This window comes from Micropterus dolomieu, linkage group LG03 (assembly GCF_021292245.1).
Source record: "Micropterus dolomieu isolate WLL.071019.BEF.003 ecotype Adirondacks linkage group LG03, ASM2129224v1, whole genome shotgun sequence".
NCBI classification, from domain to species: Eukaryota; Metazoa; Chordata; class Actinopteri; order Centrarchiformes; family Centrarchidae; genus Micropterus; species Micropterus dolomieu.
Genome location: NC_060152.1, coordinates 12,676,674 through 12,701,976, shown reverse-complemented (window position 1 = coordinate 12,701,976; position 25,303 = coordinate 12,676,674). Strand labels below are relative to the sequence as shown.

Below are 25,303 nucleotides of genomic sequence, written 5' to 3'. Positions count from 1 at the left end.
GGCATGGTTCAGAGTTTACTTACAGGACGCACATTTTCCGCCCTGTTTTGTACGTAGGCTACGCACCGTTTATAAATGAGACCCCTGGACATTTTTTATTTAAAGATTGAGCCATGACAAAAGTTAGATTTGGTATTTTTTGTACTTAGTGAAGGAAGTTGAAATGTGCATATTTGATTATTCATTTATTTCTGGTATCTTATTGGCTAGATGAAATGAAATTTACTTTTTTTAAACAATCTAATAAATGCTTTTATTTTGGAAGAAAATTATGAACGAAGCAATACATCAAGGCATCACTCACTTTGCACGTCATTTCTTGGCTTAATTTGTTTATGGACGAGAGGCTCTGTGCTGAATCAGCATCCTCTGCGGACTGCCTGTCTAATAGCTCATTAAATAGCCCCATCTCCTCACTATCAGATGACCATAGGTGTAATTTGGGGGGCAAAGGGTGGCCGGTGTTTCCCGACACCAGTCGAGCGGCTCCGACAGTGAGCAGAGCCCGACATATTCTGAACATCTTCCAAATGTTGAGCCCGAGTCGTGAAGTGCTGCTCTTGAAGGGGGCGAAGTTGGGAGGGAGGGAGACGACGACGAGGGAGGAAACAGCAACATTCTCACAGATTTTCACCCCTGAAAGCATCCCGAGGTCTGCGCTGACTGCACCTCAGCTCCAACCGGCCAATTAAAGGTAGGCGAGCTTTCTGAGCGGTGATTTTCTTTTCCTAACATGCGTGTGCATGTGTTGTCCTACATTTGTCTGGTGCGTGACGGGTTAAATTCTGCAGATTTTTGGTTGATGCGCTTATCGGCTGTTCCGGCCCGGCGATAACTGATTAGCCTAATTAGATTGTGAGGTGTGAGGTTTATCACCAACTATACATTACACTTTAAATGAGGAAAGTATGTGATAATATGTTCATCAGTGATTTTACTGACTGAACAGTCCCGGAATGCAGCTGGCTTCGGCCTCACTGGGTATTTTAGGTTCAAATCATTCACTTCTCAGCCTTCTGGTGGGATTAAGAAGGTCAAAAATAAATGCAGATGTATTTTGTAAGATGCAAGATGATCTCAGATGTTTCTTATTGCCTTATACCTATGTGAACAGCTTAAATTAAAACAGTTTAAGCCGGTAATTAATAAACCTTAACTGAAAACATTGAAAATATTATTATCACTACTACCATTATTATTATCATCATAGGAAAAGTATATAGGCTCTTCTATTTTATAGTCTCATATAATCTCATTCACCTAAGGATTCTCTTCATATAAGGAAGTTATATGGTCCAATAGGCTATATGTTCTGTACAGTTAACATTTATTATAACACCAAAGATTAATAGCATCCATTACTGAGGCTCCAGCCTCCAGCCTCTCTGGCTGTGTTGCCTCCACCTGCAGTGTGCTGTTCATATGTTGTGGCCAGAGCAGCATCAAGGCCTCAGCACGAGACAATATTATAATCTCGTCTTTACCACAGACAAATTCCACGTCTTCTGTGGTCTTATCTTAGTGTGTTTGGCAATACTGCACATGGCTCCACCACCCTCTCCCTTCCCCTCCCTCATGTCTAGTGATTTTAATGAATCTGACAGGTGCAATGCAATATGTTGGAAACCTGTCTTATCCTTTAGTTCACTGCAGCCTGCTTTGGAGGAAAATAGGTCAGCTACAGGCTTCCTACCAAAGATAAACTTTAGAAATTACAAGTTTGAGTTTTGTCTAGACAAGATTTTCTGCTTGTTTGAGCCTCTTTTCCCTGCATCATGCCTTTTTGCTGTGCTGATCTGATATTGATGCAGAGGTTACCAGTTTGGACGTTTGGATGCATTAAAGTGGGACATTTATAGTGTTAAAATTTTGAAAGCACCTCATTTCGGCAAAGGGAGACCCCATATTTGTTTGAAAGTGGTGCGGATAAAGTAAACATTCAGCCATTTTAACATGTCTGTCTCTAGAAACCTTTTTTTTCCTTCTTTTTGAAGCCTCATTATTTACAAATGTCTAGAGCACTGCGAAGAATGTACAGTATGCCTGTGTGTACATCTGCACCTGTAAATGTGCATTTGAGCTTGTAGGGAATTTAGCCAGCTAAATATCAGTGTACATTTTGTAAGCTTTGAAAATAGTATACCCCGTTTATGATTTCTGTAAAACTCCATATTTGGACAGACAAAATGTATGTGCATGCACATTCGTGTCTATAGGGACTCTGGCCTGAAATTAACTTTTAAGTGTTTAGATGACAAGAATTTAGGGTTTAATGATTTGAGAACAGGGTAGCTAACAACAGTTTAGGAAAAAGAACAAATTAACAGGGCTGTTGCCAAGAAGCCAGGATGTAGGCCTAAGGGAGTTTAACCAGAGTTAACAGAAAGGTTACAGGTTAACTTAGACTTAAACATTTGAATAAGACAAGAATGTTTCTACATTTATGCCATTTGAAAATATATGTAAGGATTAAGGATTCTCTCTATTTAGATGTACAGTTTGCATGTTTAAACAGATGTGCTGGACAAAAGTATTATTCCAGGGAATTGTACACTCAGGAATTTCCAGGCATGCAGCCAAAAATGACTTGATTTATCACTAAGTTTGAACATTTGTTGGGAAAACTCTATTGGAGTCAAAAAGTGATGCTGGTAAATTTGAGCCATGTGCGTTGATTTGGGTATAAAAAGTGAAGTGAGGAGAGAAAGGGCTGTCAGAGAGAGGTCCTCTCGGTCTGCCAGGAACTAAGGTAATATAGATAGGTTAAATTATAATTCATATTGCCTCAGAAGCAATATCTTTAAGGAAATATTGACTGATTTCTGAATTTGGTTTCAGTTATAATTTCCATACCAAACTTGTTATTATTGTTCAATTTACTGATTCTTAAGCTCTTTTAGAATCCATACTCATTTTTTTTATTCCTGTAAATAAATTATTGTAAGACTTTTATTCAGTCTCTATGGTAATTTTCTGATTTATATTTCCATGAGAGAAAATCCACCACATAAATTCACGACAAGCTCACTTGTAGCCTGAAATAATAATAATAATAATAGAAAAAAAAGCCATTTATCCTCATCACTTGTGCAATAGAAAGGACTAAAGTGAAAATGAAATACAAATGATGAAGAGTAAAGACAGAGTTTGCTTTGTAGGCTCCCCACATCTGCAGTCATTGAAGGCATTTCCGCCTCTTTAAAGCCCAGGGACAAAGACCTGTCTGTCCTTCCAGTAAGTAGGGAGTTTGAAGTAAGAAGGAACACAGGCACAGGCTTTGATTTCAGAGTGGGATGCACTGACTTCGATTATATAAGATAAGGAGGAGGAGAGGATGAAAGAGACATAATAAATGTAGAAAGAGATCCAGGGAGAAATGCAAAGAAAAAGGGAAATGAGATAGATGCCCCGAGTAGGGAGCGGAAGATTTGGGTTGAGAGGAGTCATACTGAGAAGACAAAATGTGGTGGAAAGAAAGCAAGAGATGATACGGAGCTGTCAAACAGGGGCATGGAAAGTTAAGGAAGGCAGCAGAAGAGGACCGGTACTTGAACAGGCTTGTGATTGTGGTAGAAAGTACTACTTGAAGATGTGAGTGGTGACAGAAGTGAGAAAATGGAAGAAAAGAGGGAAGAACAACTGGAGAACCCAACAAGATAAAATAAAGTGAAGCAAAGTGAAGGGAGAGAGAGGCAGGGAAGGATAGCAGATGGCATATTTGTCTATGCCCATGGTTTGCAGCCCTAAGGACATTGTGTGAATACGCTTATAATATAGCTTGCATGTGATTTCATCTGCTTGCATTTTGTGCTCAATGAGGCGTCCCTTAAAGTGGCCTCAAATGCTCAAAATTACACTGAAATGAAGGAGAAGATTTTAGATTTCTTGCTTCACAGATCTTGCGTAGAAACACCAGATTGGCTGTGGTGACTCCTTGAGGCCTACTGCTGTGACAAACAGATGGACATGGTTCCCTTTTCTCTTTCTTCAGAGCCAACCAAGCCCACATCTCAGATTGCTGTATTAATTAAACGCTGACAGCTGCAGGGGTCAACAGTCAGTATTTTTATTTGAAGGTTATGATGCAGTGTCCTCGAACGAGGGTTCAACGCCTGAGAAGAAAGCAAAATTTCCCGAAACAAGGATGGGGACTGCAGTAATAAAATTACAATGTAATCTGAGTTATATAGATAACTGTAGCAAAGGACACTAAAGGTTTGTTTGCCAAGAGACACTGTTCTGTGTGACGCAGCTTTGCTCCATATTTTGTTTCAGATACAATAAAATCAGTGGGCTTTTAGGCTTTTTGCCCAGAGTGTGGTGCGCTGATGTTGCTGACACAATGCAGAGGGTTGTACAAGGGATTTGGTGAAACAGCAACATTGGTGGTCAGATAATGACACTGTGAAATGTTAATTATTTCCATTAAACAATGAGAGAAAATGGCCCCTCTGCTGTTGCTCTTCACAAATATGTTCAAATCGCACGTATAAAAAGACAGACAGGTGGCAGACATTGAAGATGGCTTAATGCTTCGTCATTTCCTACAGGATTGGGATGTCTTATGATGTCTCCTCTGTTACAATGAGACACTTTAATCTTTACTGCTTGTTTATTAGCTACTGCAAAGTGTGACTGTGAGCACTGCAGGTGTTTGGTCCCAGTCTCCTCCTGGGCTTTGTAAATGAAAACTGCAGCAAAATCTTTTGCACATACCCTCTTGATGTGTTGTCTCAGTGTAGCAGAACGATGTTCACTTCATCATAATCCCCTCAGTGTTGCCATTAAGGACAATTCTTCTCAGAAACCGTCAGGTCTTGTGGGAAAACACGCTTGCCCTGCAGCCCTTCTTGTTCTGGACATTTCCTGTTTGATACAATGGGAGTGTTGTATGTTACACACTGGAATGTGTATGGAGAAGAAAGATTCACACAGTAGGCTATGTAGCATACTGGTAAATCCTTCTTTTGGCCAGATGGCCTACATTAGGACATTTCTGATGTGAGTTTGTTGTCAGAGCTGCTGAGAAGCTGACAGCAGTGTTAGAACCAGGTTAGAACAGAAGGGCATGCAGGTTTAACTCTGGGCTGAGGGTGAATGATGAAGATGATAACTAGGCTGCAAATAAAACATAAATATCAAAAACCAAATGAAATTAACAACAATAAATCCATCTATATCAGTAATCTGGATTCAAAACATTTAATAAAGACACAGTACAGACCTTCATTTAATACTGCCACCTGCTGGTAGGAAGGGGAAACAGCTTGGTACATTACGGTGGAAAATATGAATTTAATATTAAAAATATAGCACTGACAGTAACAACTCTGCACACAAAATAATTTCTTAGGTTAACCTATATTAGCCTACCAACTGTACTGCACCAAACAATGTGTTTAAAAAAACGCGATTCTTGCTGTTTACATGAATAAATGCACAATATTATAGTGCATGTAATCAACTGCTGTTGCTAACGTATTTCTCTCGGTCCAGGTTTATTTATTTATTTTCATCTAACATCACCCTGGTATAATGTTAGTGCTGCATAATGCTACAGGTCCAGCCGTTCTAAAAGCTTGGCTTTTATTTTAATATCTGTACTCTTACTTCCGGGTCACCTGGCCCACCTGTCTTTCTTTACTTAACGTCTATCTTCAAACGGAGAAATAAAAACAGGAATTTCAAAAAACCAAAATCGGACCATTATTTGAATTTGGTTTAGTCGTAATTTCGTTTTTGGATTCAGAAACCAAAAACTGGAGAACTTTTCTCTTTTTCCCCGTTTCTTCGTTTTGTGGTTTAAACGAAAAAACAAACGTCAGTCAAAATCAGAACGTACACGGACCCAAACTGTCTCTCTAAATTAAAAGTGACAAGATCAAACTAAGAAACACTGAACCACAGCTTCTCAAAGAGTGTGGAGCGCAATGCGTGTGTGCCTCGGTAGGTGCTTCAGTCATATCATCACATGACATCACGTTCCAAGGGACACGCCCCTTGGAGGTCAGAAAGACTTTCAGCTGCCCGCCAACCAGGAAGAACAAGCGATACATTTACTTTGAGTCTGTCGCTTTTATGTTGCCAAAATGCCGGATAGTTGTTGTGCTGTCGGGTGCACTAATCGAAGAGGAGACAAGCCTGGGCTGTGTTTCTACAGAATCCCGTCCGATAAAGAAAACCCAGAGAGGAGGAGATTGTGGATTTGTGCCATTAAACGTAACATTACCTCTGTCTCCGGGGAGGGCAAACAGTGGCAACCGTCCAAATATACACGTATTTGCAACGAACACTTCATCCAAGGTAAGCTCAAGTAACGTTAAACACAAGTAGCCTATATACAGGTATAATAATTATTGTATTTTTTGCCATAAACACACACCTTTATGTAATCGGTTTGACATAGTTTGTTGTTTATCGAGGCGACCAACTGCAGTGGTCGTATTGAGTTAAAGTTAGCTACGTTAAGTTAAATAGTTGGGTTGTTGTGTAGACGCAAGTAAACTCAAAATGTATTTGAAATAAAATGATTTGGAAATCCCTTTACACCGATATTCAGCTGAATGTAAAACAAAGACAATATGTGAGGCTTGTGTTAAGACTGATACTTAGTCTTAACACGTTTTTATTTACGTTTTTCACAGCATCCCAACTTTTTTTGGAATTGAGGTTGTAATAAAAAAATTAATTAAAGGAAAATTTGACTTTCCGTTTGAATAGTTAGCATTTGTTTAAGAGAGAGAGGGGGGTTAGCTAGTCTACAGTAATGATATCACATATATAAGTGGCTCTTTTTTTAAGTTGTTGGACATAAACTCTCTTATTATAGGTACTAAATCTGATGACCCGTTGTCCCCTGACTGGGTACCATCCATCTTCACACACACCCCAGCCATTAAGAAGAGGAAAAGAAAGAAAGACACTAAGAGGTATGAGCAGCACAACAGAATGAAGAACAGGAGGGTGGAGGAGAAGAAGAGGCAAGATGCAGTGGATGTCCTCCTAGAACTGTCATCAATGCCTGATGCTGAGCTGGCGACACTTGCTGAGGAAGAACAACAGTGTGACAACAGACCATGTAAGGACAAGATGGAAAGATTACAAAGGGAATGTAATGAGCTCAGGGAGGAAAATCAAAGGCTGAGAGACATTATTAAATTAGGGATGTTTGATTAATCTGTACAATGCTGAGCTTAAGATCCCAGCCTTTACCAAAGGGAAAAAGCATCTTGGTCCTGTGGAATTGGAGTCCACACAAGGACTTGCATCAGTACGGATCCATGTTGAGAGAGTTATTGGTGAGGCAAGGAATGGGTACACCTTACTTCAAAGTACAATCGGAATTCAAATGTGTGAAGCTGAACACCCAAAAGGTCTTAACACCTCTAGATAAAATAGCCCATGTGTGCTGTGCATTGACAAATTTGGCTCCCTCAGTTGTTCCTTTGGGCCAAACATTAAAATGGGTGTTGGTACACAATTGATTATTTCCATCAATGAAATAATGATGGGAGATGTCACTGATAAATTCATACTTTTATTGATAAATAACTAATTTGATGTTTGTTTGCAAAGTTAAAAAAATAATTTCAACAGTCATTAATTCCAGACAATAACACGGTTTTCTAAAAAAGCTAGGGAAAAAAGCAAGTAATACATGGAATAAAATAATCTGTGTCCTATTTCTGGTCCCATTAACAAAGCACGGAACCCCCACTGACACAGATACATACTGTAAATGTTTGCACATGTAAATAAAATGTAAATATTTTGTATATATACAAAAGTCAAAAATATATATCACTTCACAAACTGCCATATTGCACATATTTCTTATTATTCTTTTATATTTTGTCAATTATATAATATACAAATACTCTTTCCCTGCAATATATTTGCACAACACAAATCCAGGGTAATGCACATGTATATATATACCTGCCAAAAAACATTGCTTTTTGTGTGTTTTACACAGTTCTATTGTTGTATAACTTGCAAATGTTTATTACATATTTATATATTTTTACATTTATTTATGTCAACATTTTTGTACAAAAAATTGAATTTATATATAAAGTATGTGGCCTGTGTTGAATAAAACAATTGAAACGTTGTTTTCTGTTATCCCTCTTTTGTTTGGATCTCCCGCATACACTCGCTGCATTTCCAACTTGACATCTTCAAATGTGTAGTGTTAAGTTTCAAGCAACTTTTGTGAATGTACTGTCTTTTACAGATTCCTTACTTACACTCAAGTCTATTGTCAGGACAGGGACCCAGCAGTAACAGGCTATGCCTTCAGATGGTTTGGTGGTATGTGATAATGGTAGAATAGGACCTGTAAACACTTTTGCTACTAACTCTGGAATGATGCACTTCTGGACAAATGCGTGTACCTTTTTACATATGGTGTCAAAAAAGTTAGTATCAGGCAGTATTCTCTCAATGTAGATTTCCCCTTTGTTTCCACCCCCTAGTCCCCAGACAGCAAAGTCACAGTAGTTCGCTTGTGTTGTGATAAAAGTGCTGATGGTCCCTCTTCAATGAAAGCTTACCCTCAACCTCTTGAAGACAAAATGTGCTGTCCTCTTTGCTTTCCTCCAGTAAAGTGCTCTTCTAAAGGCTGCTGGGTGCCTTTACCTCGAACACATCCATGTCATGGCAGTCACATGTTAAAATGCTGTCTGGGGTTGCCCCTAACCATGGGTATTTAGGGTTGATGACCAGTCCTTCCTTCCTTCATAGAGAGATTTGTTTGGTGGCTCTCCATTGTCTTGGCATACTCCTCAACTACCTTACTTGCGTGTTCATTGCCCCATCTGAAAACAGAAAAAATCGTGTACACCTTAAGTATCCAATGATAGAAATAAATGTCAACTATTTAATAAATGACCGACTGTTTTGATAATCAGTTAATTGTTTTGACTAATTCTTGTCCACATTCTTTATTTTCAAACAGTGAATATTTCCTGGTTTCTTTACTCCTCTGACTGAATTTATTAATAATTAGCAGTTTATCAATTACTCCAGAAAATAATCAACAGATTATAGGTGAAAACCATCACTAGCTGCAGCCCTATCCTAATCATTTGTATTTTACCAGCAAGAGAATGTAAGGGGATGTAAATCACAAAAGTGATGGGGAGGGGGAACATGGTGATGTGCAGAAAGGTTTTTCATACATCCTTAAAATACTAACCTGTCACAACATTTGGCAAAAAAAATGCATAAATCTACACGTGGACTACTTGCATGACCGATTGATTTGAAACCTGTTACTTTGCAAGTGGTTGGTACGTAGATTTAAGGCGTGCTTTTGTATAAGTCTACTATGCTGTGAAAGATGAGTTTTGTAGATGAAGATGTAATTTTTTTTTCTACTTGGTAATTCTGATTTATTATTAATTCTGTATTTTTTGTGCTGCTGTCATCCAGTGTGGATGTAAATACCTGAGTGAGTGTGGTGTGTTGTTGGTTGGGGCCTTATAGGCCACAGGGTCGCCACAGGTTCTTCAGCAGGGAGACCGCTGCTTCCACAGGACTCGTGTGGCAGGCAGCACTAATGTTTAATGCAGTCACCCTTCCTGCCTTCTGGTCAAACCACTTGGCACATTTTGATTGAAGTCACGTCTTCCTTTCTATTGCATGCAACAAGTTTGTAATATGTGACAAATATAAACAATGATGAATTAACATTTATTCAAATCATTAGAAATGTTGAATTCTGTGGATAACTCTTCCACACTGGTGCCTGTGATATTCCTGACATTCATATCTTTGATCATATTTACTGACTGACCTGTTCTTCTGTTATGCTTAACCCTGTAAAAACCTCTTCACTCTTTACTTGCAGCACTTGGTGTGACAGCGACCTGTACTCGGGCTTGTAGATATTTGCTTAGGGGTGCAGGGATGTTCAGTTGCATGGCCCGAGGTATGTACCTCTTTGCATGGCCAGGGACAACAGACAAAATGGGGGCTTTTTACAGGTTGATATTCAGTGTCTTCCGATAGATGAAACATTTTGTAGAATGATGTGCATTCATCTGGGGTTGGAGGTGGAAACTTGGCAGGGGGGAGGACACCACGCCCATCAACAGATCTCTTTCTCTGGGCCTTTGGGAAAGCTATCTGGCTCTCTATTTTCCCAGGAATCATCTGTGCATGCAGTGCAAACCGTGATCTAGTGTCAGTTAACGTTACTTAACGGTAGTACTCACCTTTGCTTTTACAATGCATGTCACGTGACTGAAAACTGATATTAATATTCAACAAGGTCGAGCAATATCTGTCACCTAGATGTCCTCTAATAACCCCTCTCTACTGATTTAGAACATAGAGAAATATAAAAGTAAAGTAAGATGCAGTGTATGTACAATTTTAAGGGCAATAAAATAATGTTGCCTTTCTATGAACATACATTATCCTTTTTTCTGTCTAGACACAAAAGAATCAGCCAGGATGGCGAAAGTCAGTGTGATGGCATTCAGCTTTCTGCTCACCACAGGTATGTTAAGAAAAATTAGTAATGCTGTTTCCTACCGTAGTGATCTGGAAATTTTCTCTTTCCGCCAATGCAAGTGTTCAGTGTTCCTCGTGCAACACTGTATTATTTTCTCAGGAAACACAGTGTTATTTAAAAGTATATGGTGAGTTTGAAAGTACTGGAACTCTGAATTTTTCTAATAGACAACTATGTTATATATGTCTAGACTGATCTACAATTGTTTTAATAGAGAAGACATGACTCAGACACTGATTGCAGTTTCACTGATGAAAGTCTTAATATTACTGGTATCTCTTTGTATACAGCTCTTTCTGCTCCCATTAAAGGTAAGACATAGTTTGCCAGTGCATCATATATAGCATCAGATATAATTCTGACTTTTTCTCTCATCACTTATAAATTGTTGACTTTTCTTGCCCTCTAACGTGTTTGTCAATGCTTCCTCTGTCCTTTGTCCATCATTAAGTCTTAGAGGACTCAGTGACCTTGTTCCATGGGGAGAATTTCCACATCATGCTGCCTCCAGTTCCTTCAGAGGTCACATTTCGGAACAGGTCTTCTCCGAGGTCAGCTGATCTAGTCTTGATGCGGGGAGACACTGTGGTCAACAATCGGGTCAAACTCAACGCCCAACACCTCATTATAAACTCTGTAGATGAGGGATACGAGGGCGTGTACACCATCAAGAATCTAGACAAGCCAGAGGACATCAGACGCATTACGCTTGTAGTCCGAGGTACTTGATGACATGAGTGTAATGAAGCACAACTTCATTCATGGCTGACACTCTCACAGGCAGAATCTGGATTTCAATTCAAAACACCAATTTAAAATCTGCTGGAAAACTCAAATTCATAAAATTCAAATTCATATTAGTGCCACTTCCTTTTGGTTTACATCGTCTGTGACACTAAACAGAGGTCCATATTATAAACTATACATTTAATAGTATTATATATATATATATATTGAATGCATATGTTCATTAATCCAATAAGCCAAATTTCTACATTTAATACTTTGATACATTAAGTACATTTTGCTGATAATACTTCTGTACTAATAAAGTAATGCTTTCAGTGCTGGACCTTTATTTGTAATGGAGTGTTTTCACATTGTGGCATAGTTACTTTTACTTACGTAAAAGATTTGACTACTTACTCCAACGCTGGATGACATCAGAGACACAACCCCATCATGAAGAATAAGCCTCTAATATCTGATCAGTCAGAGTAGTCCAAGAGCTGTCATCTCTCCTGCTTTAATCATTCAGTCAGCAGCCGAATAAACCTCTCAGTTACACATCCTGTTTGTCCTCACAGCGTTACAAGTTTCAGCAGTGTTGACTCTGGACTCTTCTGATGAGATTAGACACAAACACATGCACACACACACACACAAACATGAGAGAAGGAGGGAGTGATTCAAACACTCAGAGGGAGGAGTGGACTCAAACCCAGCATGGATAAAGGCGACTGCAGTGTAGCAATATGTGGAAGATGTGCTATATGGAGGGAGTAATGTGTGTAATGAGTGTGTGTGTGTTCTCAGATTGTGAGTGCATGCAGGAGCTGCCAGGCAGTAATTATGCAGTTCTTTAACTACCAACCCACTCCTCTCGCCTTCCCTTCCTGCTGTTTCCCTCTCTTTATCTTGTCTTTACAGTCTTCCCCTCTATTTGGTTTGTATCTCTACCCTTTCATCAGTTACCCTGATATATTTGGATCAGTGCTACTTTCTGTGCAATCTGCCCCCCTTTTTGCCACATCTGTCAAGCCATTCCCCCGTCCTCTCGTTCCCTCACCCCTTCACCCCATCTGTCCTTTCTCTCACTTAAACTCTATTTCTATATTTTTTTTCATTCACCCCCAGCAAATAAACTCTCTCTCTCGTCAGACAATTTCCTGTCTACTGTAATTAAACCTCTTGCTTCCTTTTTTACTGAAGAACAAGCTGTTAACCACCCTGCTTTTACCCTCTAGATTGCTCCAATGAGCAGATTATTAAATATGGAGACAACTACCATATTCCGCTGTCAGGGGTGACTCCTCCCATCACCATGGAGTACAAGCCAATTGCTGTGGAGGCCAACCTGACATCTAGGTAAAGTCAGCAAAATTATACTGATATTTTTCCCCAACAGAATCAGTACTGACATTTTCCTACCATGATGTACATGCACTGGGACAACATGTCTTAGACCTACTAAGAAAAGGTTGGGGAAAGTTCATCCTCTTTGACTTTACCTCCTGCAGACCTGGTCTTGTGCTGCTGACCAGCACAGGGATATCCAGGGGTGGCTACGAGGGTCGAATCAGTGTCAGCGAGCGCCACGTCACCCTCAGTGCTGTCACTGGTGCGGACGAAGGTAGCTACAATATCAGGGATGGCAAAGGTGTTATCCGAAGGAAAGTGTGTCTCAACGTCAAAGGTGAGAGCCCAAATGAAGACAGATCATATATTTTATCCTCTCCCATACTTGACCTTCCGTCAGGATGATGTTGTTGTTTCCTTTCTAGTTATAACGCTCCTCTTGTCTGCCTTAATGGCTTTTTACAGACGAAAACGTTAATGGGCTCAAGCAGGCTAATGCATTTTATATGATCCTTGGGCCTGTAAACAGAGCTGTGATGTATTGTACGTCCTTGCTTCTCCTCTGCCTGTCTGTGCCTCAGAGCATCAACACTTTGTGACCCTGCCGTATGGTAAAAGGCTGAAAATCAACCTGATACTGAACAGCTCATTGGTCCAGCTCTACTACACACCCGAAAAGGACCCTACACCCCGTCTGCTGCTGGACAAGGGAGAATTTACAAGTGTAACTGAAGCCTATTGTTTTATTTTTCGCCCCACCACTGTTGTGATTATTATCTGTATTTTATAGCAGATATAGACAAAAAAAAATATTATTATCAAAAGGGCTTTAACGTTTAAATCACTAAATCACCATTAAAACAGAGGTGGGGGATATTGCTGTAGGTTGCACTTCATTTATAACCGATTAAAAAATATATATAAAGAATGATGTACTGTATATATATTATAAAATGTACAATGAATGCTTTTCTATATGAACATATAATATGTGCGGTTAATAATAGGTTTCAAATTCATATTGTAGCAGTGGGCTACCCTATCTGAAACAAACATATTAATACACTTAATACAGCAGAGGCATTATTTCTCACAGCACAATCATTCTGTTTAATGTGATTTTTCATTGGTTAGGCTCTCATCAGTCAACTAAATGAAATAATTCAATTCATTCAGCTTCTTTGCTGTGCAGTTAAGGGTTTCAATGTCAGTCTTTTCATTCTAGGCCCAAACTGAGCTGGGTCTTGAGGGCCGTCTCTCTTTGGAGGATTCATTGGTTGTCCTGGATCAGGTCAAGGGTGCAGATGCAGGCCAGTTCAAAATCACTGACATTCTGGGGTTCACTGTGTCCAGCATCCACCTGCAAGTACAACGTAAGGATGGGGATGGGGATGATGCTGAGAAGGAATGATTTAAAAATGGGCTAAATTGCTGCTCAAAACATAGTAGGGCCTAAATAATTGTTTTGTGGGTAAAAAGAAAGGATAATCCCTTTCTTTTGTCTACTGTATTCATGCAATAGAATTTTAACACGCCAATGAAAGGTCAGCTGAATTATTTACTCTCCCACTTCTCTCCTTCTTGCACCTTTCCCACCATGCCTACATGCAGCCTACAAGCTGGAGTCACTGTATGTGGCGATCATTGCCCTGTTGGGCCTGCTGGTTTTCCTTCTGCTGGTTTGCTTGCTGTCCTGCCTGATCAAAGTGAAGAAGAGGGCCAAGAGGGCTGCTGCCCTGGAGAAGATTGCCCAGAAAGATAGCAAAGAAGATGAGGGAGAGGCCTTCAGACAGGTTGGAGGGACAAATATACAACTGACAATGTGGTGATGATGATGATGATGATGATGATGTGTATCCTGATATAATGAATTTTATTGTTTTTGACTATTGTTTTGCGTGCATCTTCACAGGTGGTCAAGAACATCACCAAACTCAGTGAGGAATCTAAGCATTCCCAGGCTGACAATACTGAGAAATCTCAGAGCACTGAGGTAGACATTAAGGTAAAGATATGTAATATATATGTCTTAACGCTGAGTCTTTGAGTAGTTTTAATAATGTCTCCATTTTTATGCTGTTTTCTGCGTTCAGACAGCTGCAGCTTATTCAGAACGCTGCTGCTAGAGTCCTCAAGAAAGTGGATCACATCAGTCCAGGTCTCAGATATTTGCAGTGGCTTCTTGTGTGACAAAGAATTGATTTTATAATATTACTATTGGTTTTATAAAGCAATGAATGATTTAGGTCCAAAATACATCTCTGATCTGCTGCTGTGTTATGAATCATGCCGACCTCTCAGGTCTTCTGGGACAGGTCTAATTTCTGTCCCCAGAGTTAAAACTAACAACAACAAACTCCCAGAAAACCTGAGAACTGCTCCAACTCTAAGTTCTTTTAAATTTAGGCTTAAAACTTTTTTGTTTGCCACTGCCTTTTTATTAAATTAAATTTCAGACTAGTCATTGGTATTTTGCATTGCACTGTAGCCTAAGCTGTGATTTTTATTCCCTTGTTTTATTCTAATTTAGCTTATTATTATCTTGTATTTTTAAAATGATTTTTACTCTTTTTAAATCCTATTTATATGTTCCCTTTATATTGCCTTGTGTGTCTGTTATATCTTGTCTTAACACCTTTTCATTTCTCAAGAAAAGCACTTTGAATTGTCTTGTTATTTAGAAGCGCTGCACAAAAAAACTTGCCTTACCTTGTTGTCTCTTTGAACAGGGTCTGGAGGTCTCTTCTAAAGAGGTCGGGGTTGACAACCTGGAGACCAGTGACTCTGGAGTTGGCTTTAACACCGCCCTCCCGCTGGACACTGACACTGATGCCCCTGATCAAATCTCAGACTCTGTAGCTGTAACCATCTCTGTTGCCCCTGAAACCAAACCAAGTCCACCATCTGCTGCTGAGTTCAAGCCAAGTGCTCCACCAGCTATGGAAATTAAGCCCAGTCCTGTAGTTGAAACTAAAGCCTTCCCAGCACCTGAGGCCAAAACAACCCCTGATCAGCCAGTGGAAGCAAAGTTGGACGTGCCCAAACCAGCAGATGTTAAGCTTAGCCCAGCCCCGAGCCCTGAGCCCAAGGCCAGGAGTCCAGCTGATCTGAAGCCTGCTCCCATCCCAAGCCCGGAGCCTAAACCAGCTGCTCCAAAAGCCACCACTCCAACACCTGAAAGTAAGAGTGCCCTGACTCCCACACCTGAGCCCCCTATTACCAACGGTACACCTGAGCCAGGCCCGGATTCCAAACCAAGCCCAGATCATGCTGATATTATTGGAGGCTCAGCTCCAAAAGCGGCTCCCCCTAAAACCCCTGAAGTGGAGCTGAAATCCAGTGGTGCCGCACTGGAGGCCACCAAAGACGGCACTATGGCTGAGGATTCAACCACCACCACCTGAGAACTTCCCCTGCAAAAATCCAAGAGAAGCCCCACAGATTTTCTCTATCTACCACCACTGTAGACTATCAGACACCCCCTATCAAATAATGAAGAAACCACTGAAACTGGGGCAAGGACCTTGGTTTAACAAGTCTAATGCCTGAACACAGTTTTAACTTGATAATAATATTTCACTTGTCTATAACTAACACGTAATCTTTGAGACTTTCTGATTCAGAAAAACTTCACACAACAAATGCGGTTGTTGATTGTTAAACATTTAAGTCCACTACAATTAAAATGTTAAGTCAACATAAGGTCTTTTCTAACACAGTGAGTTAGCCAAAAAGGTTTACAACATTTCATTTAAACTAGACCATACTAGAAATTCCCATTTAGATGTTTGTTCCTGTATCAGCATGTGGATAAAACCAACTGCATGACATTTTCTGCCAATTTCATCTCAAACCTAAATTAAAATGCCTGATGTCATTCTTCTGATTTGACATCATCAAAATGGAAATGAAAGACCTTTTGCTCACACAAACAACACTCAGTTGTTGGCATTTTGTACATAGCTGAATTGTGGATGTTATCAGTTGTGCCAGTCCTCTGCCTTCAAACATCTGCAATACATTTTCACATATAGAAAAAAGCACAACTTTAGCCACACAAGAAACCATACTAATAATACTAACCTCACTATTTATAGTCTCTGAGACTGAGATTCAGACTCCCAGTGGATATCTCAGATGATTAAAATGTGTTTTGCAGACTGATCCCTCAAGTCTGGATCAACCACTTTACTGTCTTTGATCTGGATTTCCCTGTGGCTCTGTAAAAAGCCCATTATTCCTGCAGTTTAATTTGAAGCTCATGCCAGCAGCAACTCCAGACACTTGGGACCGCTATGTTCCCACTGTACATTGAGCTCTACAAAGGTGAAATACTGAATGAAAACATCTTGTAAGTTCAAATAGTGAGAACATGCTTGTTTGCTTTTTCTTTTCTTATCCTTCCCACCTTATTTTGTCTGTCATTCTTTCCTTGATCCTTCCCCCTCATTCCTTCCTCTTTTCTCTGCTTTCCTTCATCATTTTTATCTTCTTAAAATGAAGATATCTTCTCTCTCTCTCGCCTGTCATTCACCGGTCTTGTGTGAGTTTTGCATGCTTGCTCTGCTGCCGACAACTTCATGCAAGTCACTGTTCCTCGTGGGTCAATTTCAAGTAGCCGGCTATTTAAAAACGATCAAATATTCTTTGTGTGGTTCATCAACAGTGATAAATTATCCGAAAGTCTGCGAGGTGTTGACAACTCAGCACAACACCAGTGAAGCTGGGTCTCAGTCTCTTCAGCAAGTGTTCCTCTTCCGCCACCACACACACACACACACACACACACACACACACACACACACACACACACACACACACACACACACACACACACACGCTACGCCACGCCTACACATGCGCATTGACGACCCAGGGACAGGGTTACAATTTTAGATTTATGTACGCACTTTTAAAAACATTTACTGAAAGTTTTATTCTTTTTACATGTTTATTTACAGCATTAAATGTTGAATTGTATACTGTAATATGCTGTACATTAACTTATTGGGAGAAAACTAGTAGTTCTATGTAAAATCAGAAGTTTGAGCACCCCTATATCGCCAAAATAGCATGATCCTTGTTTCGCTACAAAGCTTCGACCGTGAGACTGAATCAGGCTCCGCCCATCGAAGCATTGAATCTTTGACTATTGGAGTTCAGCCCTACTAGCTTTCCTGACTTATAGGTTTTTCTTACAAGTAAATTAATATCAGGCGATGTCTTACCTTTTAAAAAGCCATATGACTAGATACATTTAGATGTCAGATTTGATACTAAGATCAATAAATATAATATATAAACTAAAACAAACAAAAAAATTTAAATCAAGGGGCCTCGATGTTTTGGACACATTTCCAGTTTATTACTGGATCTTAATATTAGATATTCAGTTGTATTTCACTTGAACAAAGGCATTCTAATGTAGAACATGTACGACACTGGATATGCCTCATCCTTCTAGCCTGGATCTGTGAAGGAACCACAAACCCATTTTTTCAATACTGAAAATTGTCTTTATACAATATACACAAACCAGACACACACATTCTAGCCTTGTAAATATTGCATGTGTACGGCACTTTAACCCCCTTAAGCCTGAATGTTCTTAGTGCATAGAATGGTTGTTATACTATACTCAAAAATAAAGAAACTACTCGCCAACTTTAAATCCAGAACATAAAATATATACACATACAGTACTATATACTATAAACACTAATATTCATTAAAACTATTGAACTCATTTAAGAACCAAATATTGTAAAAATCCATCAAGACTATATGAGATCTTTTTAGATCAATTATCTGCTCTTATTGCCATTCCAACCTGATGATACTCAAAGCATACAACATCTCTCACAGTATTTACATGTGGTATTAAAATGTTTAACCTGTGTCACCTAAAGCATTGACTGCAGCATGCCCACAACATGTCCAGAGTAACAGGCGTTTATTGTCCTAAAGTTGTGTCTGTGTGTGTGACCAAAGGAGTGATGTTTTAATGTTGCGACCATTGTGTGTTCAGGTTTTCTGTGTTTAAGTGTGTGTGCGCCTATAATGCACATAATGTGTGCGTGTGATTGGTTTATGAGTGTTTGTGTGTGCTGAGTCTATGCATACGCAGTTTGTACAGATTAAAATAACTGTATGTATGTATATGTGTGCTTCTCCATCTGTTGTGAGTAAGGTATTCATGTGCCTGCTTAAATTGTCTTGCAATATAAAGAAAACATGTGCTGTCATGAGTGTGAATGTGTTTAAAGCCACAAACTATTGTAAAAGATAGTGTAACTTTGAGATATTTGAGTGACTCTTGTCTTTGTTTAGTGCCTAACACGTATATTGGATAGTTGACCTGTATTCTCTCATTAATCAACACTCCTGATGGCACCTTTTCCTTAATAGGTATGGTATTCACAGACACTGAAAGCTGTTTTGTACACCTGACTGAACAAAGTGATAGCAGTGACTGGCTTATGATGATAATGTGTGGTAGATATGCTACTCAGAAGAATGCTGAGTGTGCTCTCTTTGTAAAGTGAAGATGTTTTACCATTTCATTTATCAAGTGTGTGGCACAATTGGAGTATGTGAGTGAATTCATGACAGCAGCAGACGAATGACAAAGCTTTGTGTGGGCAACACTCGGGGGTCATGTTGTGGTAAGATGAGAGACTGCTAAAACAGCATATTTTGTGCACTACCACTACTGTATATTGTCAGTGATTATAATACCAAGCCACTCAGAGTGAGTAGGGATGTGAGAGAGGCAGATAGTGGGTGGTGGGGAGGACAAGCCTTTGGTTTACACATTACCAGCATCATGAAGAAGGCTCAGCCTATAGTGGAACTGGAGTTATTACATCTAAATGGTTTCAAACCCACCTCTGATAACCAACTAATAGAAACCACTGCTTTTAATACCATCGGGACCTCTTGCACTATGTGAGTTGTCTTTGCCCTGATCCTCTCTGTTTGTTTCTGCTGTTCTGGCCTGGGTGTGGTGTGACGTCCCTCATGTTCTCTCCGTGCTCCCTTATTGCACAACACCTACACAGATGTTTTGTAAAGAAAACTGATTTTTCGTTATTTCATGTCTAAAGGAATACTAAGAATAAACAAGCGATTATGACATTTTCTGTCTTGTTGTGTTTGTTTTCCTATTCGCCGAGCAAGAAGACTTGCAGAAGGACAGTTCTGTCTCAGAGCTGCCCATTCCTTCTCAGTGACTCATCTCACTCAATGTCAGCCATCATTTGTTCTGAGTGTCACGCGCCACTTTCTCACCCCTCAGGCCCTGCGTGCCACTAATCCCACTGCCTCGTTTTGAGCTTCCATAACCTCGCCAGGACACATCAAAGCAGAACAGACACAAGAGAGATATTTATAAACAGTAACATCATAACGCTGTTAACACCTGCCATGGACCCTGAAGCTCCAGGCTGGCTGCAAATTACAACCTTCCACATGCTTTGTTTTCCTGAACTCTTTTTCAAATACAACTGCACCAGTTAAAGATTTATCATGCATATATATATATATATATATATATACTACATTTATTTTCCTCAAACTCTAAACCATTCAAGTAATCACAGTAAGAGAAGAAGATGTACTTTAAACAGAAAATTAATTTGTAGTTACAGTAACAGTTTTTTGGAAAGTGGATTTTCTCTATTTACAACACTTTTTTTGCAAGTCCATCCATCCATCCATCGTCAAACACTTATCCTGTGTACAGGGTCGCGGGGGGCTGGAGCCTATCCCAGCTGACACTGGGCGAAAGGCGTTTTCTTTTGCAAGTATTTTATATAATTAGGGCTGCAACTAACAATCATTTTCATTATTGATAAATCTGTCCATTCTTTTCGATCACTAATAAATTTATCATTTTGTCTATAAAATGTCCATCAAAAATTTACAAAAATATTCAAATAGCTTGTTTTTTCCAACATAACAGCTCCAGACCCAAATATATTCAACTCATTTTCACATAGGACAAAAGAAAAGCAGCATACCCTCAAATTGGGGAAGCGGTAATCAGCCAATGTTTGACAATTTTGCTTAAAAACTATTCTTCTAATAATCCTAATATTTGCTAATAAATTTTTTTCAGTTGACTAGCTTAATAACTGACTAATCGTTTCAGTTCTAAATATAATGATTATTCTGCTAATACGAAATGAACAATTTGTGCTGTAAATATCAGCTCTACTGACCATCAGTGTTCAAGCTGGTGAGAACAGTCTCTTATTATATTGAAGGGTTAAAGATCTTAATTGCCGCCATGTTCTTCCCGTCATCCAAGTCACATGGATTATAGAAGGGGAACAGAGGACCCATGACCGTTCCTATAGTAAAGGTGTAGATGGGCGCCATGGTAACAGCATTATAGAAAGACACCTCCTCCTTTTCACAGTCTAAAAACACACCGATGCGGACAAGAGAGACAGACACGTTGACCTTAGTGGGCTTTGGGTCAGTGTAGGCTACGACAGATCCGCCCTTCAGGGCCATGGTCCAGAGGCCACTGGATGTACCACTAGCAGCCATCTCCCCCCTTGAGATATCGTCTCGTGCCACACCTAATCTCCACGCTGTTTTACGTCCCACCTCCACCTCCCAGTAGTGTCGTCCTGTGGTGAAGCCCTGATGGCCCAACACACAGTAATAATAGTGGAACCGTCGTGGGTTGGCCTGGCAATCCGTCGTGTCCTTGTCCTCCTCAAACCATACTGAGGTGCAGGATTTAGACAGGGATAGATTAGGGTGGGCCGTCTCAGGGTCAAAGGTCACTGATGTAATATCTGTAGGCAAATGGAGATCAATAAGGTGAGTTTTGTAGTTGTTTCGCATGTTTGTGTATCAGTTGACATATATGAACATACTTGGGTAAAGGCAGCTTTTCATGCGCTTCCATATCCTGTACTGTATGGGCCCCACAAACTGGCCGGAGCGTACCTCCGTGTCCACCTCCGCTGGAAGAACAAAGCTGACCTGAGACCTGCTTTGACAAAATGGGAAGAGGGGAGGACTGAATGATGAACGGTAGAGACCTGGTCAACCTGGTAGACGCACCACAGTGGGGATAATGGAGATGGATGTGTGTGCAGGAATGAGAGGCAATGCCAAGCATGAGTGCACTCAAGATTAATGAGATGTGGGGAAAATAGAAATTGTTAATTTATTGAAAAGAGTCTATGAGAAAACCTGCCTTTTTATGAGATCTTGGATTTCCTGCAATGAGAGAAACAGTTTGGGTAGTAGTTGGTTAAAATAACAGTGTACAGCCCTTTCAAATGACAGAAATGTTTCATTACCACAAACATTTGTCTTTGTTTGGACTCCAAATGCAAGCCACATCCCACAGACTAGCTGCCCTTCCGAGTTGCTGACTAATGCCTTGACTGCCTTTTGTCCTTTCACTTTTAAATGAGAAATTGATTTTGATCTGCAAAACCAGGCAAGTCAACTGTTTAGCCAATCAGTGTCTATAATTGATCACATAAGTGCCAATGAAGAGGCACAGAGCAGCGAACTGCACTGCAGCTCTGGCATTGGGTCCCTTTGATGCAAACCTGCAGAGTCACATTGTTTCCCAGCAGCTCAAAGGAGTCCAAACAGGAGGAACAACTTTAGACAGTTATTTTGACAGGTCACAAGTAATGTTTATTCCCGGGCCCATGGGAATGCTCGCATGACCCTGGATAAATCCATGCACGGCTCTGCTATTGTGTGAAGAGGTTTCCAGAATGTTTTATGGAGCTAGGCCAAACTGTTCTCCAGCTCCTTCTCTGTCCTTGCTCACACATTAGCTCAACATCCAAATTTACATCTTCCCCATCACCACAACCCACATTTGTATAGCTACAGTAGGCTTTATTCAAGCCAAAAAATAAGCCAAACTTTGGTGAAAGTCAGATGTTCTTTTGTAGTGAAAACGCTTCCTCACTTTGAGCAGTTTAGGACTGTCGTCTTCAGCCAGTTTGCTGTTGAGAACTGTGATTGCTCTCTCCAGGTCTTTCCCTTGATCTGCTATTTTCTTCTCTCTTTCCTTCAGCTGCTTCAGTTGCTTCTGTCTCTCCCTCCCAAGTCGTTCAAGGTCCTTCCACTCCTCCTCATCCAGGAAACGATGGAGGTTCTGAAACTCTGCTCTGACTTCTCTTTCCAAGGCATCAAAACAGTTCTGTTCGACGGGATGGGAAAAGATTATGTCAGTTATCATGTGACTAAAGAAATGTAGTGTGTAGACATAACAATATGGACAATCCTTTTAAAAACTGTCTTTAGCAGAATTGTTATGCGTATATACTCATTTAATTTGTGTTAAACTGGAATTACTGTGTATGAAAATAGTGTATTTAAAAAAAAAGATGAGGATTGATAATGCAGCAACAATACCTCTACTTCAACTGACTCTATGTACGTCTCTCTCTCTGCTTCTCTGCACTCATCTACCTCGTGCTTGATTCTTTTAATAGCCTGGACAAGCTTTTCCTGTAACACACACACACACACACACACACACACACACACAGGAGACATAATTGGAATGGAATAGAATTGTTACTGATTTAATAGCCTACAAACTGAATTTCTTTGCCTATGAAATATGAACTTTCTAAGAGAAAATATTAGCTGTTCTAAATGTAGCAGCAGGTGAAAACCATAAAACACGAAGCTTACCTTATGATCACAGAGAAGGCTTTTATTGCAGTTGTTGTTGGAGTCTTTGGTGTGGTTTTGGTACATTCCCGTTCTGCAAATGGGACAAAACAGAAATCAGGAAGACTCATGCAATAAAGTGTAATACAAGTGATGGAGGGAGTAAGAGGGAGGGACAAATTGTAGGACATAAAAATGAAACAATACAGAGAGAGAGGAAGAGGGAGAGGGAGAGGGGGGAAACACACATGACAGCATGATGAAAACAACAGGGACATACATCCAAGTAGAAAATTAACAAGAGAAACGTATTAACAAGCACAGGTCAGTATCCACAGCCGGACTTGGGAAGGAGGAGGAGTGGAAGGGAGGCAAGTAACTGTAGCTGCCAGGAGGGCTTGCTGGCTGGCTGGTCAGCAGGCAGCAGCGATTTATGGCAGCAGACACATAGGAGTCTATTTCTGTCTGCCAGGGTCTTTGGAAACAAAGCTGAATCTGGTGGTGGAGAGAGACAGCCCCTCAGTGAGATATTGTGTTTTGTAACATCAGTTGTTTTGCCTGGAAGGAAGATGATGCATGTTTATTTTTGTTAGGTGGCTCTCTAATGTCTGAGGGATGTGAGAGGATCCTCCTTTGGTAGCTGCATTAAAAGATGCTGTTCAGCTATCCGTGCCCTGCTGGGTTTCATATTGTCTGTACAGTCAGCATTTCTGTCTTCCCTTCTAGGAATATATCTGCACACCACTGCCCAGCTACAAGCCTCTTCTCTCTAAAAAAAAAAGTGTCTCGGGTCTGTCCACTTATCTAAATTTTTTATATCTGTACCTCTTTCTTGCACCCACACCCATAGCCCCACCCTCCCCCGTGTGTGTGTGTGGGGAGGGGGGGGGGGGTCTGGCTATGGGTGTGGGTGCACTGAAGCACCATGATCTCTGCAAATGTTTCTCATCTATAATTCATGCTACTGGGTCCTGACAAGTGACTGGGCTGAGCAAACTCAGTGCACTACACTATGCGGCAGGTGGAGGGGACACTGACAGGATGATTCAATAAAATACAACGACCTGCTGCATGAAATCATGGAAGCATGAGGAGCAATTCCTGTCTGAGAATCAAAGCAGCTGTAAATCAGCGTTGGCTATTAAATTTAGTTTAGTTTAGTTTATTTGTTTATAATATCGTGGACAGTCCCTTTTGATACAAAGAGCAGCTTTAGCCTCTACGGCTAATTTCCAACTGTTGTCCCCGGCCTGTTGTCAATAGGCATACATCCAATAAAATACATTACAATTATATTTACAACAAAACTAAGCAGAAGAAAGTAGACATACTAAGTGGGTGACACACAATTGAGACAAACACACACACACACACACACACACACAAAAAAAACGATTCATGTATTAAAACAGTACAAATCTAAACGAAGAATATTCACACAAATGCTACATTGAAGCATATACAGGACATAACATTGAGGCAGGCAGCAGAAGTCAAATTGCAGTACCATGACCATGTCACATCAAATACATATCACAACAATCAAATTAATGTGTACAGTTGTAATTGTTGGACAGTTTTTAAGGTATATAGTAACGGTGGAATACGTATGTACAGTGGGGGAAATAAGTATTTGACCCCTTGCTGATTTTGCAGGTTTGCCCACTTACAAAGAATGCAACAATCTACAATTTTAATCATATGTACATTCTAACAGTGAAAGACAGAATCCCAAAGAAAATTCCAGAAAATCACATCATATGAATTTATAAAAATTGATAACCATCTGATGAGGAAAAACAAGTATATGACCCCCTACCAAACAGCAAGTATTCTGGCTCCTACAAGCCAGTTAGTCTTTCTTTAAGACACAGCCCCAATCCCAACCAATTATCTACATCAAATACACCTGCCTCACCTCGTTACCTGTATAAAAGACACCTGTCAACACCCAAACAACCAGCATCCAACATCACCACCATGGGCAAGACCAAAGAGCTTTCTACGGACATCAGGGACAAGATTGTTGATCTG

General features: G+C 40.1%; 3 protein-coding genes across 3 annotated transcripts; 2 read left to right on the top strand and 1 right to left on the bottom strand.

Moving 5' to 3' along the window:
• The first annotated feature begins 555 nt into the window (after positions 1 to 555).
• On the top strand, positions 556 to 17,269 carry si:dkeyp-77h1.4. Its single transcript, XM_046044683.1, has 11 exons — positions 556 to 694; positions 10,442 to 10,507; positions 10,813 to 10,833; positions 10,974 to 11,243; positions 12,490 to 12,610; positions 12,763 to 12,938; positions 13,183 to 13,325; positions 13,827 to 13,974; positions 14,213 to 14,394; positions 14,514 to 14,606; positions 15,331 to 17,269. Exons 2-11 carry the CDS (start codon positions 10,462 to 10,464, stop codon positions 16,003 to 16,005), a joined length of 1,875 nt encoding a protein of 624 aa, XP_045900639.1. The 5' UTR covers positions 556 to 694; positions 10,442 to 10,461; the 3' UTR covers positions 16,006 to 17,269.
• Positions 6,035 to 7,990, top strand: LOC123968149 (THAP domain-containing protein 1-like). The gene is made up of 2 exons (XM_046044685.1): positions 6,035 to 6,303; positions 6,830 to 7,990. The coding sequence occupies exons 1-2, from the start codon at positions 6,090 to 6,092 to the stop codon at positions 7,174 to 7,176; spliced, it is 561 nt and encodes a 186-aa protein (XP_045900641.1). The 5' UTR covers positions 6,035 to 6,089; the 3' UTR covers positions 7,177 to 7,990.
• Positions 17,270 to 19,974: 2,705 nt separating the features above from the next.
• Positions 19,975 to 23,615, bottom strand: si:ch73-54f23.4 (zinc-binding protein A33). The gene is made up of 7 exons (XM_046046108.1): positions 23,550 to 23,615; positions 23,291 to 23,363; positions 23,006 to 23,101; positions 22,557 to 22,790; positions 21,819 to 21,841; positions 21,493 to 21,608; positions 19,975 to 21,411 (listed from the first exon to the last, which is right to left on the bottom strand). Exons 2-7 carry the CDS (start codon positions 23,354 to 23,356, stop codon positions 20,858 to 20,860), a joined length of 1,089 nt encoding a protein of 362 aa, XP_045902064.1. The 5' UTR covers positions 23,357 to 23,363; positions 23,550 to 23,615; the 3' UTR covers positions 19,975 to 20,857.
• Positions 23,616 to 25,303: the final 1,688 nt, after the last annotated feature.